Source organism: Cetorhinus maximus, chromosome 4 (assembly GCF_964194155.1).
Source record: "Cetorhinus maximus chromosome 4, sCetMax3.hap1.1, whole genome shotgun sequence".
Classification (NCBI taxonomy): domain Eukaryota; kingdom Metazoa; phylum Chordata; class Chondrichthyes; order Lamniformes; family Cetorhinidae; genus Cetorhinus; species Cetorhinus maximus.
In genome coordinates this window covers 138,075,499-138,092,394 of record NC_135882.1, presented here as the reverse complement: position 1 = coordinate 138,092,394, position 16,896 = coordinate 138,075,499, and the positions used below count along the sequence as shown (strand labels likewise).

The 16,896-nt window shown below is 41.0% G+C and overlaps 1 protein-coding gene across 3 annotated transcripts in view; it reads left to right on the top strand.

Moving 5' to 3' along the window:
* LOC144679935 (serine/threonine-protein kinase OSR1-like) overlaps nucleotides 1-16,896 on the top strand; it is a 246,877-nt gene that overhangs the window by 150,595 nt on the left and 79,386 nt on the right. For 2 of the 3 annotated variants that reach the window (XR_013576449.1, XM_078540913.1), the window contains exons 6-8: nucleotides 10,058-10,167; nucleotides 11,338-11,439; nucleotides 14,570-14,703. Coding sequence is in view for 2 of the 3 variants with exons in the window: in XM_078540913.1 (XP_078397039.1) it covers nucleotides 10,058-10,167; nucleotides 11,338-11,439; nucleotides 14,570-14,703 (346 nt within the window). In the remaining variant the exon portion in view is untranslated. The remainder of the gene's footprint in view (nucleotides 1-10,057; nucleotides 10,168-11,337; nucleotides 11,440-14,569; nucleotides 14,704-16,896) is intronic. The other variant, XM_078540914.1, reaches the window with a different exon arrangement.

The window sequence follows — 16,896 nt, the reverse complement described above, 5'->3', positions numbered from 1 at the left end:
CAAAGTCAGCTAGCTATTATCCTGGAATTAGTGGAATCTTCAACACACAGGAGAGAGAGGTTTTAGGTTTTGTTCCTTTCAGAATAGGAGTTATTCTCCTGCACTGCCCTCAAAGAAAACCTGATCACATGTTCAGGAGCCAATTAAAACATTGCTGCTAGGCATCTCCCTTGGTCCAGGACTCCTTTCTGGCACCATCCTTTCTTTCATGGTACACTCTGTTCCAGGACTGCAACATTGTATATATATCTCATCCTGTTCCAGTGGACGTAACTTTAAAACTACAGCCATTGTAATTTTAATTCACAGTTCAACAGAAAATAAAATTATATGTTCCTTACAGCTGATTGGAGTCATATCTAGCAGAAAGGAAGATGGCTGTGATTGTTTGTCAGCCTTCTCAGCTCCAGGGTATCACTGCAGAAGTTTCTCAGGGTAGTGCCCAAGGCTTAACCATCTTTAGCTGCTTCATCAATGACTGTCCTTCCATTGAAGTCAGAAGTGGGGATAGTCGCTGATGCTTGCACAATGTTCACCATTCCCAACCCCTCAGATACTGAAGCAGCCTATGACCAAATGCAGATAGACCTAGACAGCATCCAGACTTGGGCTGACAAATGGCGAGTAACATTCGTGCCATACAACTGCCAGGCAATGACTATCTCCAACAAGAGAGAATCTAACCATTTCCCCTTGACATTCAATGGCATTACCATCGCTGAATCCCCCACAATCAACATCCGGGGAGTTACCTTTGACCAGAAACTGAACTGGACTAGCCATATAAATACTGTAGCTACAAGGGCAGGCCAGAGGCTAGGAATTCTGCAGTGAATAACTCACCTCCGACTCCCCAAAGCCTGTCCACAATCTACAAGGCACAAGTCAGGAGTGATGGAATACTCTCCACTTGCTTTGAGTGCAGCTCCAACAGCACTTGAGCTTGATACCATCCAGGCCAAAGCAGCCCACTTGATTGGCACCCTATCTGCAAACATTCCCTCCACCACCAACGCACAGTGGCAGCAGTGTGTACCATTTACAAGATGCACTGCAGAAACACACCAAGGCTTCTGAGACAGCACCTTCCAAACCCACAACCACCTAGAAGGATAAGGGCAGCAGATTGATGGGAACACCACCACCTGGAAGTTCCCTTCCAAGTCATTCACCATCCTGACTTGGAAATATATTGCCATTCTTTCACTGTCACTGGGTCAAAATCCTGGAACTCCCTCCTTAACAGCACTCTTGGTGTACCTACACCACATGGACTGCAGTGGTTCAAGAAGGCAACTCACCACCACCATCTCAAGGGCAGTTAGGGATGGACAATAAATGCTGGCCTAGACAGTGAAGCCCACATTCCTTGAATGAATATCAATTAACATTCCTACTTCTCTTTAACTCTGAAGAAGAGTATTATAGAATCAAAATGTTAACTTTGTTTCTCTCTCCACAGATGCTCTCAGACCTTTTGAGTTTTTCCAGCATATTCTGTTTTTTTATATAAAAGTAAGAATGTTATGCTTCAGCTATAGGAGGCATTGCTAAGGCCAAATCTCAAATATTGTGTGCAGTTTTGGTCTCCTTACTTAAGGAAGGATGTAAATGCGTTGGAGGCAATTCAGAGGAGGTTTACTAGATTGATACCTGGAACGGGCAACTTGTCTTATGGGGGATGGTTAGACAGACTGGGCTTGTTTCCACTGGAATTTAGAAGAGTGCGGGGGTGACTTGATTGAAGTATCTAAGATCCTGAACGGTATTGACAAGATGGACGTGGAAAGGATGTTTCCTCTGGTGGGCGAGTCCAGATTTAGGGGGCAATATTTTAAACTTGGGGGTTGCCCTTTTTGAGAACAGATGAGAAATTTTTGAGACTTGTGTGACTTTGGAACACTGCCTCAGAAGGTGGTGGAGGCGGGGTCGTTGAATATTTTTGAGGTGGAGTGAGTTAGATTCTTGTTAGTCAAGGGGATCAAAGGTTATCTGGGGTAGATGGGAATGTGGAATTCAAAACGCAACCTGATCAGCCATGATTTTGAATGGCGGAGCCGGCTCCGGGGGCCGAATGACCTACTACTTCTATTTTGTATGTATGAGTACACTGAAATCCCTTTGAGCATCAGCATCTACAAGTTTCATTCTGCTTTTCTATTTTTGCGACCAAATGAATGACTTCTCATTTCCCCATATTATATTCCATCTGCCACCTTGTTGCCTGTTAACCTGTCTCTATCTCTTTGCAGTCTCTGTGAGCTCCTCATAGCTCACATTCCCATTTCATTTTCTATCATCAGCAAATTTAAATACATCACTCTGTCTTTGTCTGACTCATTAATATATTCAGTAAATATGAGGTCCTAAAACTGATCCTTGCAGCACACCACTAGTAACAGCCTGCCAACTTGAGAATGCCTCACTTATCCCTACTCTCTGCTTCCTGTCCATTAACTAATTCTCCTACCTGTTAATATATCTCCCCCAACTTCATAAGGAGTCCTTATCTTGTGAAATTTGCTGTTGACACAATGATAGGTCAGAAAGTAAGTTGTGAAGAGGACGTTTGGAGTCTGTAAAGGGGCATAGGTTAAATGAGTGGGCAGAAAGTTGGCAGATGGCGTATGATGTGGGAAAATGTGAACTTGTCCACTTTGACAGGAAGAATAGAAAAGCAGCGTATTATTTAAATAGAAATTGCAGAACTCAGATACAGAGGGATCTGAGTGTCCTGACACATGAATTGGGGAAAGTTAGTATGCAGGTACAGCAAGTGATCAGGAAGGCAAATGGAATGTTGTTTATTGCAAGGGGAATGGAATATAAAAGTAGGGATGTTTACAGGATGCTGGTGAGAACACAACTCAAGCACTGTGAAGTTTTGCTCTCCTTTAAGGAAGGATATAAATGCATTAGAAGAAGTTGAGAGAAGGATCACTCGACTGACACCTGGGATGGGGGGGGATTATCTTATGAGGAAAGGTTGGACAGGCTGGGTTTGTATCCGTTGGAGTTTAGAAGATTGAGAGGTGATCTTATTGAAACATAGAAGCTCCTGAGGGGGCTTGACAGGATGGGATGCGGAAAGGATGTTTCCCCTTGTGGGTGAGATAAGGACTAGGGGACACAGTTTAAAAATAAGGGGGCTCACATTTAAGATGGAGATGAGAAGACATTTTTCTGAGGACCACGTATCTTTAGAACTCTTCCCCATAGAGCAGTGGAGGCAGCGTCAGTGTTTTTAAAGCAAAGGTAGATAAATTTGTGAGTAACAAAGGTTGTTGGGGGTGGATGGAATGTGGAATTGAGGCCACAACCAAATCAACTATGATCTTATTGAATGGCGGAGTAGGCTTGAGGGGCCAAATTGCCTACTCCTCTTAATTTGTATGTTCGTGGCACCTTATTGAATGCCTTTTGGAAATCCTGAAAATACCACATCTTCTAGTTCCCCTTTATGTGCCCTACTAGTTACATCCTTAAACTCCATAATTTTGTGAAACACAATTTCCCTTTTGCATAACAAGTTGACTTTGTCTGATCATACCTTACATAAGATTTCAGCTCTGCAGACGAGTTATACGAACTCGAATTGTTAACTTTGTTTCTCTCTCCACAGATGCTGCCTGATCTGCTGAGTTTTCCCAGCACTTCCTATTTTTATTTGACTTCCACCATCTGCAGTCTTTTGCTTTTTTAAGACTTCGTTACTAGATTCCAGCATTTTGCTAGCGACTAAAGTCAGGCCAACTAGCCTGTAGTTCCCCTTGCTCCTTTCTGGAGCAGTCCCACTGGTGCTATTTATTTTGTATTGCCACTGTCATTTTTCCTACCAAAATGTATCACTTCACACTTCTGTATTAAATGTCATTTGCTTTATGCCATAGGACCATAGGACACAGGAGCAGAAATTAGGCCATTCGGCCCATCGAGTCTGCTGCGCCATTCAATCATGGCTGATAAGTTTCTCAACCCCATTCTCCCGCCTTCTCCCCGTAACCTTTGATCCCCTTACCAATTAAAAACCTATCTATCTCGGTCTTAAATACACTCAATGACCTGGTCTCCACAGCCTTCTGTGGCAATGAATTCCATAGATTCACCACACTCTGGCTAAAGAAGTTTCTCCTCATCTCTGTTCTAAAAGGTCTTCCCTTTACTCTGAGGCTGTGCCCTCGGGTCCTAGTCTCTCCTACTAATGGAAACATCTTCCCCACATCCACTCTATCCAGGCCTTTCTGTATTCTGTAAGTTTCAATCAGATCCCCCCTCATCCTTCTAAACTCCATCAAGTATAGACCCAGAGTCCTCAAACGTTCCTCATATGTTAAGCCTTTCATTCCTGGGATCATTCTCATGAACCTCCTCTGGACCCTCTCCAGGGCCAGCACCTCCTTCCTGAGATACGGGGCCCAAAATTGCTCACAATATTCTAAATGTGGTCTGACCAAAGCCTTATAAAGCCTCAGCAGCACATCCCTGCTTTTATATTCTAGTCCTCTTGAAATAAATGCCAACATTGCATTTGCCTTCTTAACTACCGACTCAGCCTGCAAGTTAACCTTAAGAGAATCCTGCACTAGGACTCCCAAGTCCCTTTGCACTCCAGATTTCTGAATTCTCTCCCCATTTAGAAAATAGTCTATGCCTCTATTCTTCCTACCAAAGTGCATGACCTCACACTTCCCCACGTTGTATTCCATCTGCCACTTCTTTGCCCATTCTCCTAACCTGTCCAAATCCATCTACGGCCTCCCTGCCTCCTCAATACTACCTGTCCCTCCACCTATCTTTGTATCATCTGCAAACTTAGCCAGAATGCCCTCAGTTCCTTCATCTAGATCATTAATGTATAAAGTGAAAAGTTGTGATCCCAACAATGACTCCTGCGGAACTCCACTAGTCACCGGCCGCCATCCTGAGAAGGACCCCCTTATCCCCACTCTCTGCCTCCTGCCAGACAGCCAATCTTCTATCCATGCTAGTACCTTGCCTGTAACACCATGGGCTCTTATCTTACTGAGTAGCCTCCTGCGCGGCATCTTGCCAAAGGCCTTCTGGAAGTCCAAGTTGATAACATCCATTGGCTCTCCTTTGTCTAACCTGCTTGTTACCTCCTCAAAGAATTCTAACAGATTTGTCAGTCATGACTTCCCCTTGATGAAACCATGCTGACTTTGCCCTATTTTACCATGCACTTCCAAGTATTCTGAAATCTCATCTTTAATAATTGACTCTAAAATCTTACTAACGACCGAGGTCAGGCTAATCGGCCAGTAATTTCCCGTCTTTTGCCTCACTCCCTTCTTAAACAGGGGGGTTACATTAGCGATTTTCCAGTCCTCTGGGACCCTCCCTGACTCCAGTGATTCCTGAAAGATCACCACTAATGCCTCCACTATCTCTTCAGCTATCTCCTTCAGAACTCTGGGGTGTAATCCATCTGGTCCAGGTGATTTATCCAACTTCAGACCTTTCAGTTTTTCTAGCACCTTCTCCTTGGTAATGGCCACCATACTCACCTCTGCCCCCCGTCTCTCTTGAACTTTGGGGATGTTACTCGTGTCTTCCACCGTGAAGACTGACACAAAGTACCTATTCAGTTCCTCCGCCATTTCTTTGCTCCACACTACTACTTCTCCAGCGTCATTTTCCAGCCTGCCTGTTTCAGCAGTCTGCTTATTTTCTCCTGAAATTTATTATCCTCATTGCTTACTACATTTATGTATACGTACATACGAACATATGAATTAGGAGCAGGAGTAGGCCACTCGGCCCCTCGAGCCTGCTCCGCCATTCAATAAGATCATGGCTGATTTGAATGTAACCTCAACTCCACATTCCTGCCCACCCTCGATAACCTTTGTTAGCTAAAAATCTAGCTAGTGCTGCCTTAAAAATATTCAGACTGCTTCCACCGCCTTTTCAGGAAGAGTGTTCCAAAGACTCACGACCCTCTGAGAAAAAAATTCTCCTCATCTATGTCTTAAATGAGCAACCGCTTATTTTTAAACAGTGACCCTTGGTTCTAGATTCTCCCATAAGAGGAAACATCCTCTCCACATCCACCCTGTCAAGACCCCTCAGGATCTTCAAGGTTTCAATCAAGTCGCCTCTTACTTTTCTAAACTCCAGTGGATACAAGCCTAACCTGTCCAACCTTTTCTCATAAGACTATCCGCTGATTCCTGGTATTAGTCTAGTAAACCTTTTCTGAGCTGCTTCTAATGCATTTATCTCTTTCCTTAAATAAGGAGGCCAGTACTGTACACAATACTGCACATGTGATCTCACCAGTGCCTTGTACAACTGAAGCATAGCCTCCTCACTTTTGTAATCAATTCCCCTCAAAATAAATGATAACATTCTATTAGTTTTGCGGCCAGTCTGAAAAATAACCATTTACCACTATTGATTGTTTTCTGCTCCTTAAATAATTTCATCCATGCTGCCACTGTCTCTTCAATCCTATGGGCTTTAATTATGCTAACGACTCTACTTACAGTACTTTATCAGATGCTTTTTGAAAGCCCATGTACACAACAGCTGCACTACCTTCATCAACCATCTCCATTAGTTCAACAAATAGCTCAGTCAAGTTAGTCTAACGCAATTTGCCTGGAAAAAAAATCTGTGCCCATACCTTTCCAAATAGAAATTGATTTTGTCCCAGATTGTTGACTTTAAATGTTTCCCCACTACAGGCTATGATTGCTGGCTTTATCCATTTGCTCTTTTTTTTTTGGAACAGCGGTGTGTAACATGTGGAATCCTCCTGCCCTCTGACTTGAACCCCATACACTTAAGGAAGGTTGGAATTTGGAAAATTGTAGCCAGAGCCTCTGATTTCCACCCTTGATTCCCTCAACCTGGGATGCACTCCATCTGGAGGGGTGGATTTTCTACTTTTAGTACTGCCAGCCTTTTATGTATCTCATCTTTATTTTTTTTGCCTTATCCAATATTGCTTCTCTATTCCCCCTTTACTGCTACATAGATAGCATCCTCTTCTGTCGTGAAGGCTGATGTAATATATTCATTTAGTGCTTAAGTCATGCTCACTGCCTCCACAAGATTTTGTTTGTCTTAATTTGCCCCACTCTTCCTTTAGCTACCCCTTTACTATTATGTTTGTAAGAGTGTAAGGTTCCTTTTTATGTTAGATGCTAGTCTATACTCACACCCCACTCTCTCTACCCCTATTTTTAAAGATCTCTGCACTTTCTGTAGCCTGGTGCTCTACTGTTATGGACCATACAATTGTCAGAAGCCAAAAGCAAAATATTCTGGGTGCTGAAAATTTGAAATCAAAACACAAAATTCTGGAAATACTCAGGTCTGACAGTATCTGTGGAGAGAGAAGAAGTGTTAATGTTTCAGGTTGATGATCTCTCATCAGAAATTGTCATAAATCTCTTTTTTTTCTATTTAATTTTGTTCTCTATCAGTTCTAGCTTTGGATGTCCTTCATTCCCCTCTTATTGGAGTGTGTTTACTCTGTACCTGAGCCATCTCCTCTTTGAATACCTTCAGTTGTACATTTACTGTTTTGCCTACCAATTTTTGATTCCAGTGCTTTGAATCCTTCATGTTGCACTAACTAACAAAAAGGAATACCATAAACTGTGCATTTATGACTAATTTAAAATACCATGACAGACTGATATTGTACAATAAAAGGTTTTGCAGCATTGCTGAAACAAGTTGGGTCAAGAAGTATGTGCGCTGTGCAATCTGACAGTCCAACCCAATGTCCTATTTTATCTAGCCTCCACTACCTACTCTTTTAGAACTGTATAAATTCACAGTTAATCACAGTATGCAATGTGAAAGGAATGTGTTTGGATGATTTCAAACCCTCCTTTTCTTGTGCTTGTGGTAAACTCTGACCAGTGGATTTGACTTTCTTCTTTAGGCATCAGTTGAGAGTTTGAGTGGGAGGTAAAAAGAGAAAATAACCTAATTGCATTTAAACCAGTGGAGTAGAGTAACTTGATGACACTAGCACATAACACTATCGTTTGTTGAATTAAGAGATGGTCATGCAAAGTTTCTTGGAGGAGCCCTATAAATATAAACACCTCCTTTAAAAGAAAATCTACAGATGTAAATAAAGGAAGTGGATTTTAATAGTGCTCTCTTCGGTTTTGCCTTTAATGGTTCTTTTCAGTAGTGTAGCCTTGCTTGGTGCTCTCCTGTTATGTTGCCTTCTCAGTTTCAAGGGAATGGTGTCTTTGGGATTGCCTAATTCTAAATGTTACAGTGGTGGGTGTCTTTATGTTGACTGCTTTCCAGCATTTTATATTTTTAACTGACAAGGGGCATACTACATAGAGTTGCTGCTACTGGAACAGAGCATCTTATTATTGAAAAGCTATTTTGCAAAGTGTCTGCCCCAACTGTTTTCAAGTGTAAAACCTAAGCAAAAGGGATTGAGATACACGAGTCTTAATCTTTACACTTTGGTGCACAGAGTTTCATTCCTTTCCTATAGTGTGGTCTCTGCTTGATTATCAGCATGTGTAATATTCGGCAACTGTTTGTGGACTAGAAGTAGTAGGAACATAGGAGCAGGAGTAGGCCATTCAGCCCATCAAGCCTGCTCTGCTATTCAACACGATAATGGCTGACCATCTGCCTCAATGCCTCCCCCCCCCCCCCCACACTATCCCCATATCCCTTTTATGTCATTTGATATTTCAAAATCTGTCAATCTATGTTTTAAACATACTGAGTTTCCACAGCTCCTTGACGTAGAGAATTCCAAAGGTTCACGACCCTCTTGAGAAAAAAAAAAATTCTCCCCATCTTGGTCCTAAGTGGCTTCCTCCTTTATTTTGAAATTGTCCCTTGGTTCTAGACTCCCCAACCATGCATCTACCCTGTCTATCCCTTTAAGTATTTTGTAGATTGCAATGAAATCACCTCTTATTCTTCCAAACTCTAGAAAATGCAGGCCCAGTTTCCCCAATCTCTCTTCATAGGACAGTTCTGCCATCCTGGGAACAAGTCTGGTGAACTTTCATTGCGCACTCTCAATGGCAATAATATCTTTCCTAAGGCAAGGGGACCAAAACTGCACACAGTACTCCAGCTGCGATCTAACCAAGGTTCTATACAGAAAAAGTCATACGAACTCTAAGCATTAACTCTGTTTCTCTCTCCACAGATGCTGCCAGACCTGCTGAGTTTTCCCAGCATTTTCTGGTTTTTTTTCAGATTTCCAGCATCCGCAGTATTTTGCTTTTACCATTTCGTACAGTTTCTCTTACCATTTAAGAAATACTCTACATGTCTGTTCCCCTGAGCAAAGTGGCTTACCTCAAATCATATTCCATCTGCCACGTTCTTGCCCACTCACTAAGTATGTCCAAATCCTCTTGAAGCCGCTTTGCATCTTCCTCACAATACACGTTCCCACATAGCTTTGTGTCATCTGTGAACTTGGAAACATTACATTTGGTCCCCACATCCAAATCATTGATAAATATTGTGAACTGCTGGGGCCCACAAACAGATTCTTGTGGTATCCCACTGGCCACAGCCTGCCAAAGTGAATGACTCATTTATTTATTCCTGCTGTTTTCTGCCCGTTAGTCAATCCTTAATCCTTGACAGTATATTACCTCCTATCCCATATGCTTTAATTTTGCTCACCAATCTCTTGTGGAGGACTTTACCAAAAGGCTTCTGAAAATCCAAGTATACTACGCCCTTTATCAATTCTGTTCATAACACCCTCAAAAAAAAAGAATAACTCCAGGTTCACCAAACATGATTTCCCATTCATAAATCCGTGTTGATTACGCCCAATCAGATTACTATTATCCAAGTGCCCATTTATATCACATCTTTTATAATAAATTCTAGCATTTAGTAGTTGCAGGCATGACCCTTTTCCCATAAATTTGAGGTATGGTGTGTTAAGTGTGGCAACACTGAACATAGAATTTTGGGTGTTCGCTGCAGATTGCTCTATTGGCCTATGTAGAAGTATTGAGAAAATGTTATTCTGGTTATGAACTTGATATCATTCTTTGTTTCCCTGCTCCAGATTTTGGTGTGAGTGCATTCTTGGCAACAGGAGGTGACATGACCAGGAATAAAGTGAGGAAGACCTTTGTGGGCACACCCTGCTGGATGGCACCTGAAGTCATGGAGCAGGTGAAGCACTCATTATTCACATCAGAACATTTCGAAATCCTTTTTTAAATTCTCGAAATAAATACTTGGAACTGAATATCATGAGTTTAAAGTTACATAAACTGATGATCCCATGTTCAGTCCTTGGCCTGAACACAACGGGGATAATATTTGGGGCACTATTTGCCAGAGGAAGGGGAAGTGTGTCCAGGGCCTTTTTTATGGGTGCTACTGAGTCGGGCCCCTGCTGGAAATGGCATATATGTACTCTGGGTGAGAATGGCAGCAGAGGTAGGTGTGAAAGCCATCAATGGTCTCAAATAGTTTATCAAGGCTCTCAAAAGAAGTCTGACAAGGCGCTACAGGGATGAAATCACCAGCATCACCTTCAGTCAATAGACAAGAATGCTAGACCGAAAACACTTCTGATAGCAGGCTGTGTGCACTCTTTTTAAAAAATGAGCATGATTAATGTATTCCAAGTCCAATTTCATTTTAGTACCACGTTGGTGCTGTTGGACTTAAACTTTGATTGTTGGTGGTATTTATATTGCCCAACTTTGTTTTGGCAAAAGCATTGAAATTTCTTGGGCATCCTGCTCTGAAAAGTTCACGCCCTTCCCTCTTCCCATACCCCCAAAATAATTGCAGCAATATAAAAGCAAGTATTTAAAGAGTTTTGCTTTTGTGTTCTTTAATGAAAAGAAGGCTTATCTGACATGCAATCCTTCTCTCATCTCTAACTTCCATCTTATGTGCTACAATCTGTAATGACTTTATTTTCAGTTATTGCTATTACTTTTCCAATCTTTCCTCCTAGCTCTTCCTCCTCACTGTGTTGAAATCAAGACTTACCATATTGCCTCCTACTCAATGCCTCTTTTCACAGGACCTCAGAACTGTGGAACTGCTCACCTACTTTTATTTTAGTTTTCTTTCCTCCTACATGACACAGGCAAATTAAAACTTATGCTTGGAATTGCATGTCCAGTACTTACTGACTTATCACTCTCTTGCTAACGTCTGCACCATTGTACTTTGTTCCTCACCTCAATTTCTTAATTTAAAAATGACTGCTAGAGTTTAAACAGAAGATGACTAAGAAGCATATACAATTCTGGGATTAATTTGGGGTGAAATACATGTAATGCGAAACTTCAAAATAATCCTGTTTGTCCTTTGCCTCAACAGGTTAGAGGTTATGATTTCAAAGCAGATATTTGGAGTTTTGGAATTACAGCCATTGAACTGGCTACAGGAGCAGCTCCTTATCATAAATACCCACCAATGAAGGTAAGAATCACTTCAGTCCAATGGTTGCAGGTTTTCATTTGCATTTCAATTGTTGGACATCACTAGAAATAAAAATTCAATCAAAATTGCTGGAAATATACAGTAGGTTAATCAGTATAGGGAAAAGAAAATTTCTGTTAAATTTGATAGTCATAGAAATTTACAGCCTGAAAGAGGTCACTTGATCCATGGTTTTTTTTAATGGTTTTGGATTGCTCTACAGCAATCGTATGCTGATCTCTCCCGTTGTGTCTTCGTCTGCTTCAAACATTTACCCACTTTTCCCTTAAGTTGTAATGGTCCCTGCCTCAGCAGCTCCATCTGACAGTGACTTTCATGACATCAGGACATCCAAAAGTGCTTCACAGCCTATAAAGTGTAGCCACTGTTATAAGGAATTTCCTACATTGCGTGAAAAAATTTCTCCTAACCTATTTCCTAACTCCCTCTGTGACCATTTTAATATTGATGGAACAGAAAATGCTGGAAAAACTCATCAGGTCTGGTAGCATCTGTGGAGAGAGAAACAGATAATATTTTGAGTCCATATGACTCTTCAGAGCTCTGAACAGACAGATGCTGTCAGACCTGCTGTGTTTTTCCAGCATTTTCTGTTTTTATTTCAGATTTCCAGCATTTGCAGTATTTGACTTTTATTATAATATTGATGAACCCTGGTTACTGACTTCCCCAATCAGAAAGAATAAAATTTCTCTGTTGAAATCCTTGATAGTTTAGAAAACCCTCATTAAATCTTTTGGTCTTTTCTGTTCCAATGGAAATAGCCCTGAGTATTTAATAACTATTGTCGCCCATCCATGTCGTCTTAAGAGGTTGTACTCCTGTGTTCGCATTATCAGGAAATATTTTTGAACCCCTTCATCTTCATTCATGATCTTTGTTAACTTTTTATTGTTTTACTTTACACTTCAGGTCATTTAATTTAATTTCATTTGCATTTTGCACTAACCTGTGCAAGAAAAGAATGACTTGCACTTCTTTAACAATCTCGGGATGTCCCAAAACCAGTGAAGTACTACCTTTGAAATGTAGTCGCTATTGGCGTGTAGGAAATGCAGCAGCCAATTTGTACACAGCAGGGTCTGACAAACCATAATTGTGATTATCACCAAGTGATCTGTGGGTTTTATTTATTTTTCAATGTTGGCTGAGGGGTAAATGGTGATCTTTGAAATAGTGCAACGGAATCTTTTAGGTCTATCTGAGAGGTCAGAACTGGCTTCTGGTCTCATGCAAAGGATGGCACCTCTGTGCTACACTGTCTGGATTGTTATTCCAGATTTTGTGCTCAAGTGTCTGGTATGAGACTTGAACCCACAGCCTTCAGTGCTACCACTAAGCCATGTCTGATATCTTTCTAGCCTCCTGAAGTTTCTTACAGTTCTGTTCACTGTTTGCCAAATACCCTATTTCTGTGTCATAGCAGATTTTGATATTGTACCCCCTGTGCCCAAGTTCAATTCATTAAGTACACTCAGTGAATAAAGTGTACCCAGCACTGACCCCTGGAGTACACCACTTCCAACCCTCCTCAAACCTGTTATTAGTACCTGTTAACCATAACCCTTTGTATCTAACCAACTCTGTAACTATGCTGTTATGCTGCTCTCGCATCATATGCCTAACTTTCTGTTAGCCTCTAATGAAAAGTTACCTGATATATCGTGTCTACTGGATTACCTTTATTTTGGTAATTTCTTAATTTTACTAGATTCATCCAGTTTTAATTTCAACTACTTCGGAATCATATATTTTCTGCAGTTCGTTCTTCTTCACGTAACAACATTCATGGTCATGAATAGGATCCTCCCTCAGACCCCCCATCTTCTATAAAGCTCTCCATACTTGTAACATCTTTTTTCAGATACCTATCTTTCAGATAATCTACCTGTTTCCAGCATTTTTCTGTTTCTATTGCATATTTCCAACATTTTACTTTTCTTTTTTTGATCTCTATAATAACATCTCCCTAGGAGGACATTGGAAGCAGAGAGTTTTGATTAATTCAGATGCATATTTGATGGATTTCATCAAGAAAATAAAATTTTTGGATATATTATGTGAATACTTTGGAATCTTGATGTGTTAAGTGTAGCATACCTGGGGGACAAAGGTGAATTGGAGGACGGTAGCATAGTGGTAATGTTACTGGACTAGTAAGCAAAGAGGCCTAGGCTAATGCTCTGGAGGCGTGGCAGTTGGGGGATTTTAAGTTCAATTAAATTTTAAATTAATTAGTAAATGCCTCATTATTAATAACCAAGGAAGAATACATTTTTAAATTAATAATCTTTGTGGTTGTTTTGCAATTCCTTTCTCCATTGTCTGGTTACCCCTGGTCACTGGACCAATGCTAGTTGCCTATGCTATAGAATGTTCAAAGTAGCTCACTTACTAACTTTGCAAAGCCAGACTACCATCTACAGACACAAGTCAGGACCGTGATGGAATGCCCCCACTTGCCTGCTCCAACAACACAAGAAGCTCAACATCACCCAGGATAAAGGAGCCCACTTAATTAGCACACCATCCACCTTAAGAATTCACTCCCACCACCATGGCAACAATGTATACCATCGACAAGATGTACTGCAGCATTTTGCCATGGCTGCTCCAACAGCATCTTCCAAATCTGCAACCTCTACCACCTAGAAGAGCAGCAGGTGCATGGAAGCACCACCGCCTGCAAGTTCCCCTCCAAGTCATACTACGTCCTCCCTGACTTTGCAATATGTCACAGCTGTCACTGCTTCAGGATTCTGGAACTCCCTTCCTAACAGCACTGTGGTGTACCTTGACCATACAGATTGCATTGGTTCAAGAAGGCAGCTTACTGACATCTTAAAGGCAGTTAAGGATGGGCAATAAATGCTGCCTTGCCAGCGATGCCCAAATCCCTTGAATAGAAAAAGATAAGTTACTCATTGGCTCAGTGCATCTTAATGAAAATGTAAAACCCAGTATCTTTTGCAGAAAAATACATGCTTTTTCAAAAATTCTTTGTTCCACTTGTGTGGCTATGACACCTGTTGTTCCAAGGTGATATTAATTTTATAAATTTCATTAAGCAACCTCTTTCTGTTATCTGTAATGCTCTCTCCTTGTTTAGGTTTTAATGTTGACTCTTCAGAACGATCCGCCCTCTTTGGAGACAGGAGTGCAGGATAAGGAAATGGTCAAAAAGTATGGCAAGTCCTTTAGGAAGATGATCTCACAATGTCTACAGAAAGATCCAGAGAAGAGGTAAAAATCAGAGAATGACTCTGCTTGCTTGCTTTAGTTTCCATATTCTGAGATCAGCAATATGAAAATATACTCAGGATATATGAAATAAGGTAGTATGAATCTGGATCATTTCTGAGTGATATAGTTTCTAAGTGTCTAGTTTTTTAACGATCATCTATAAATGTTCTGCTTATTGCCCATGCTCTAAAATTATTGTGGAAACAGTACTAAACAAGAATTTGCATTTATATAACACCTTTTAATGTAATTATCCTAAGATGTTTTGCAAGAACATAATCAGGCAAAAGATAACACAGCTGTTCTAATCCGGGTTATTTAGTGACTTATAGTAACAGGTTTTATAAGAAGTGTGTTTTTATTTGATCTGGCAAATGAGGCCGTTGAGTACGCTTGAATAAAAGCAATATACTGCAGATGCTGGAAATCTGAAACAAAAACAGAAAATGCTGGAAAAACTCAGCACATGTAGCAGCATCTGTAGAGAGAGAGAAACAGAGTCCATATGACCCTTCAGAGAAGAGGGGTCATACAGACTCGAAACATTAACTCTGTTTCTCTCGCCACAGATGCTGCTAGATCTGCTTAGTTTTTCCAGCATTTTCTGTTTTTGTTTAAGCACTCTTGAATGCCCAGTGAGCTGTAGCATCTCTCCCTCTAGTATGGAAAGAGCACCTGGTTTCTGGTTAGTATTTCTCAGCAGTGACTCTACTCTGATCAAAAACTTTTTAGGGCTAAATGACCTGATGAATCCCTTAGCATAAAGTTTGTTTTTTTCCTAAAAACATTACCTCCCTCACCAAGGTGGAGTTGACAAACACCTTTCACTAAACATTTGTGGCTATCATTCGAGGTGAATACTTAACAGTGATTTTCTCATCTATAGCAAACATTACAACAAAGCCTGGCCCTGTCCTGTCCAAAGTGTTACCTTTGGATCAGTAGTAGCACATTTGCCTAATTTGGAAGATTGTGGATTCAAGTCTTACTCCAAAGTAATCTCAGCTGATATGTCAGTACTGAGGCAGTGAAAGGTCCCACAGCACTGGTCCAATACCATTAAAACAGATTACATGGTTATTACCATGTTGCTGTTTGTGGAACTTCACTGTTGACATATTAGCTGTTGTGTTCCCTATGTTACAACAGTGACTGTTTCAGAAGTGTCAAATGGCTGCAAAGTGCTGTTAGACATCGTGAGGTTTTAAAAGGCACTATCTAACTGTGAGTTTAAGTTCTACTGGGTGTCATTTCATAAAGGTCATCAGTGGAATCCTTAACCAACTTTTCCCTTTGTGCCTCCGAGGTTCCTGCGGTCAACAGTAGCACCCCTACTATGGCCTCAGTTGGGAGCCAACTCAGCAGAGACCAAAAATCAAGCAAAAAAGGGAAAACTAATGCTAAATTTGCTGATGACACAAAGATAGGTAGGAAAGTAAGATGTGAAGAGGACATGAGGCTACAAAGGGATATAGATAGGTTAAGTGAGTGGGCAAAGATCTGGCCAATGGAGCATAATGTGGGAAAATGTGAAATTAATCTTTTTGACAGGAAAAATAAAAAAGAAGCATTTTATCTGAATGGTGAGAGATTGCAGAGCTCTGAAATGCAGAGGGATCTAGGTGTCCTAGTGCATGAATCGCAAAAGGTTAGTATGCAGGTACAGCAAGTAATTAGGAAATCTAACCGGATGTTATCATTTATTGTGAAGGGAATTAAATACAAAAGTAGGGAGGCTATGCTTCAGTTATACAGGGCATTGATGAGACCACATCTGGAGTACTCTGTATAGTATTGGTCTCCTTATTTAAGGAATGATGTAAATTCATTGGAATCAGTTCAGAGAAGGTTTACTAGACTGATGCTGGAATGGGTGGATTGTTTTGAGGAAAGGTTGGACAAGATGGGCATGTATCTGCTGGAGTTAAGAAGAGTAAGAGGTAACCTGATTGAAACATAAGACCCTGAGGGGCCTTGACGAGGCGGATATGGAGAGGATCGTTCCTTTTGGGAGAATCATTTAAGACAGAGATGAGGAGAAATCTTTTGAGGGTCGTGAGTATTTGGAACTCTGCTTCCTCGAAAGGCTGTGGAAGAAGAGCCTTTGAATATTTTTAAGGCAGAGTTAGGTAGTTTCTTAATAAGCAAGGGGTTGGAAGGTTATAGAGGTAGGTGAGAATGTGGAATTGAGGT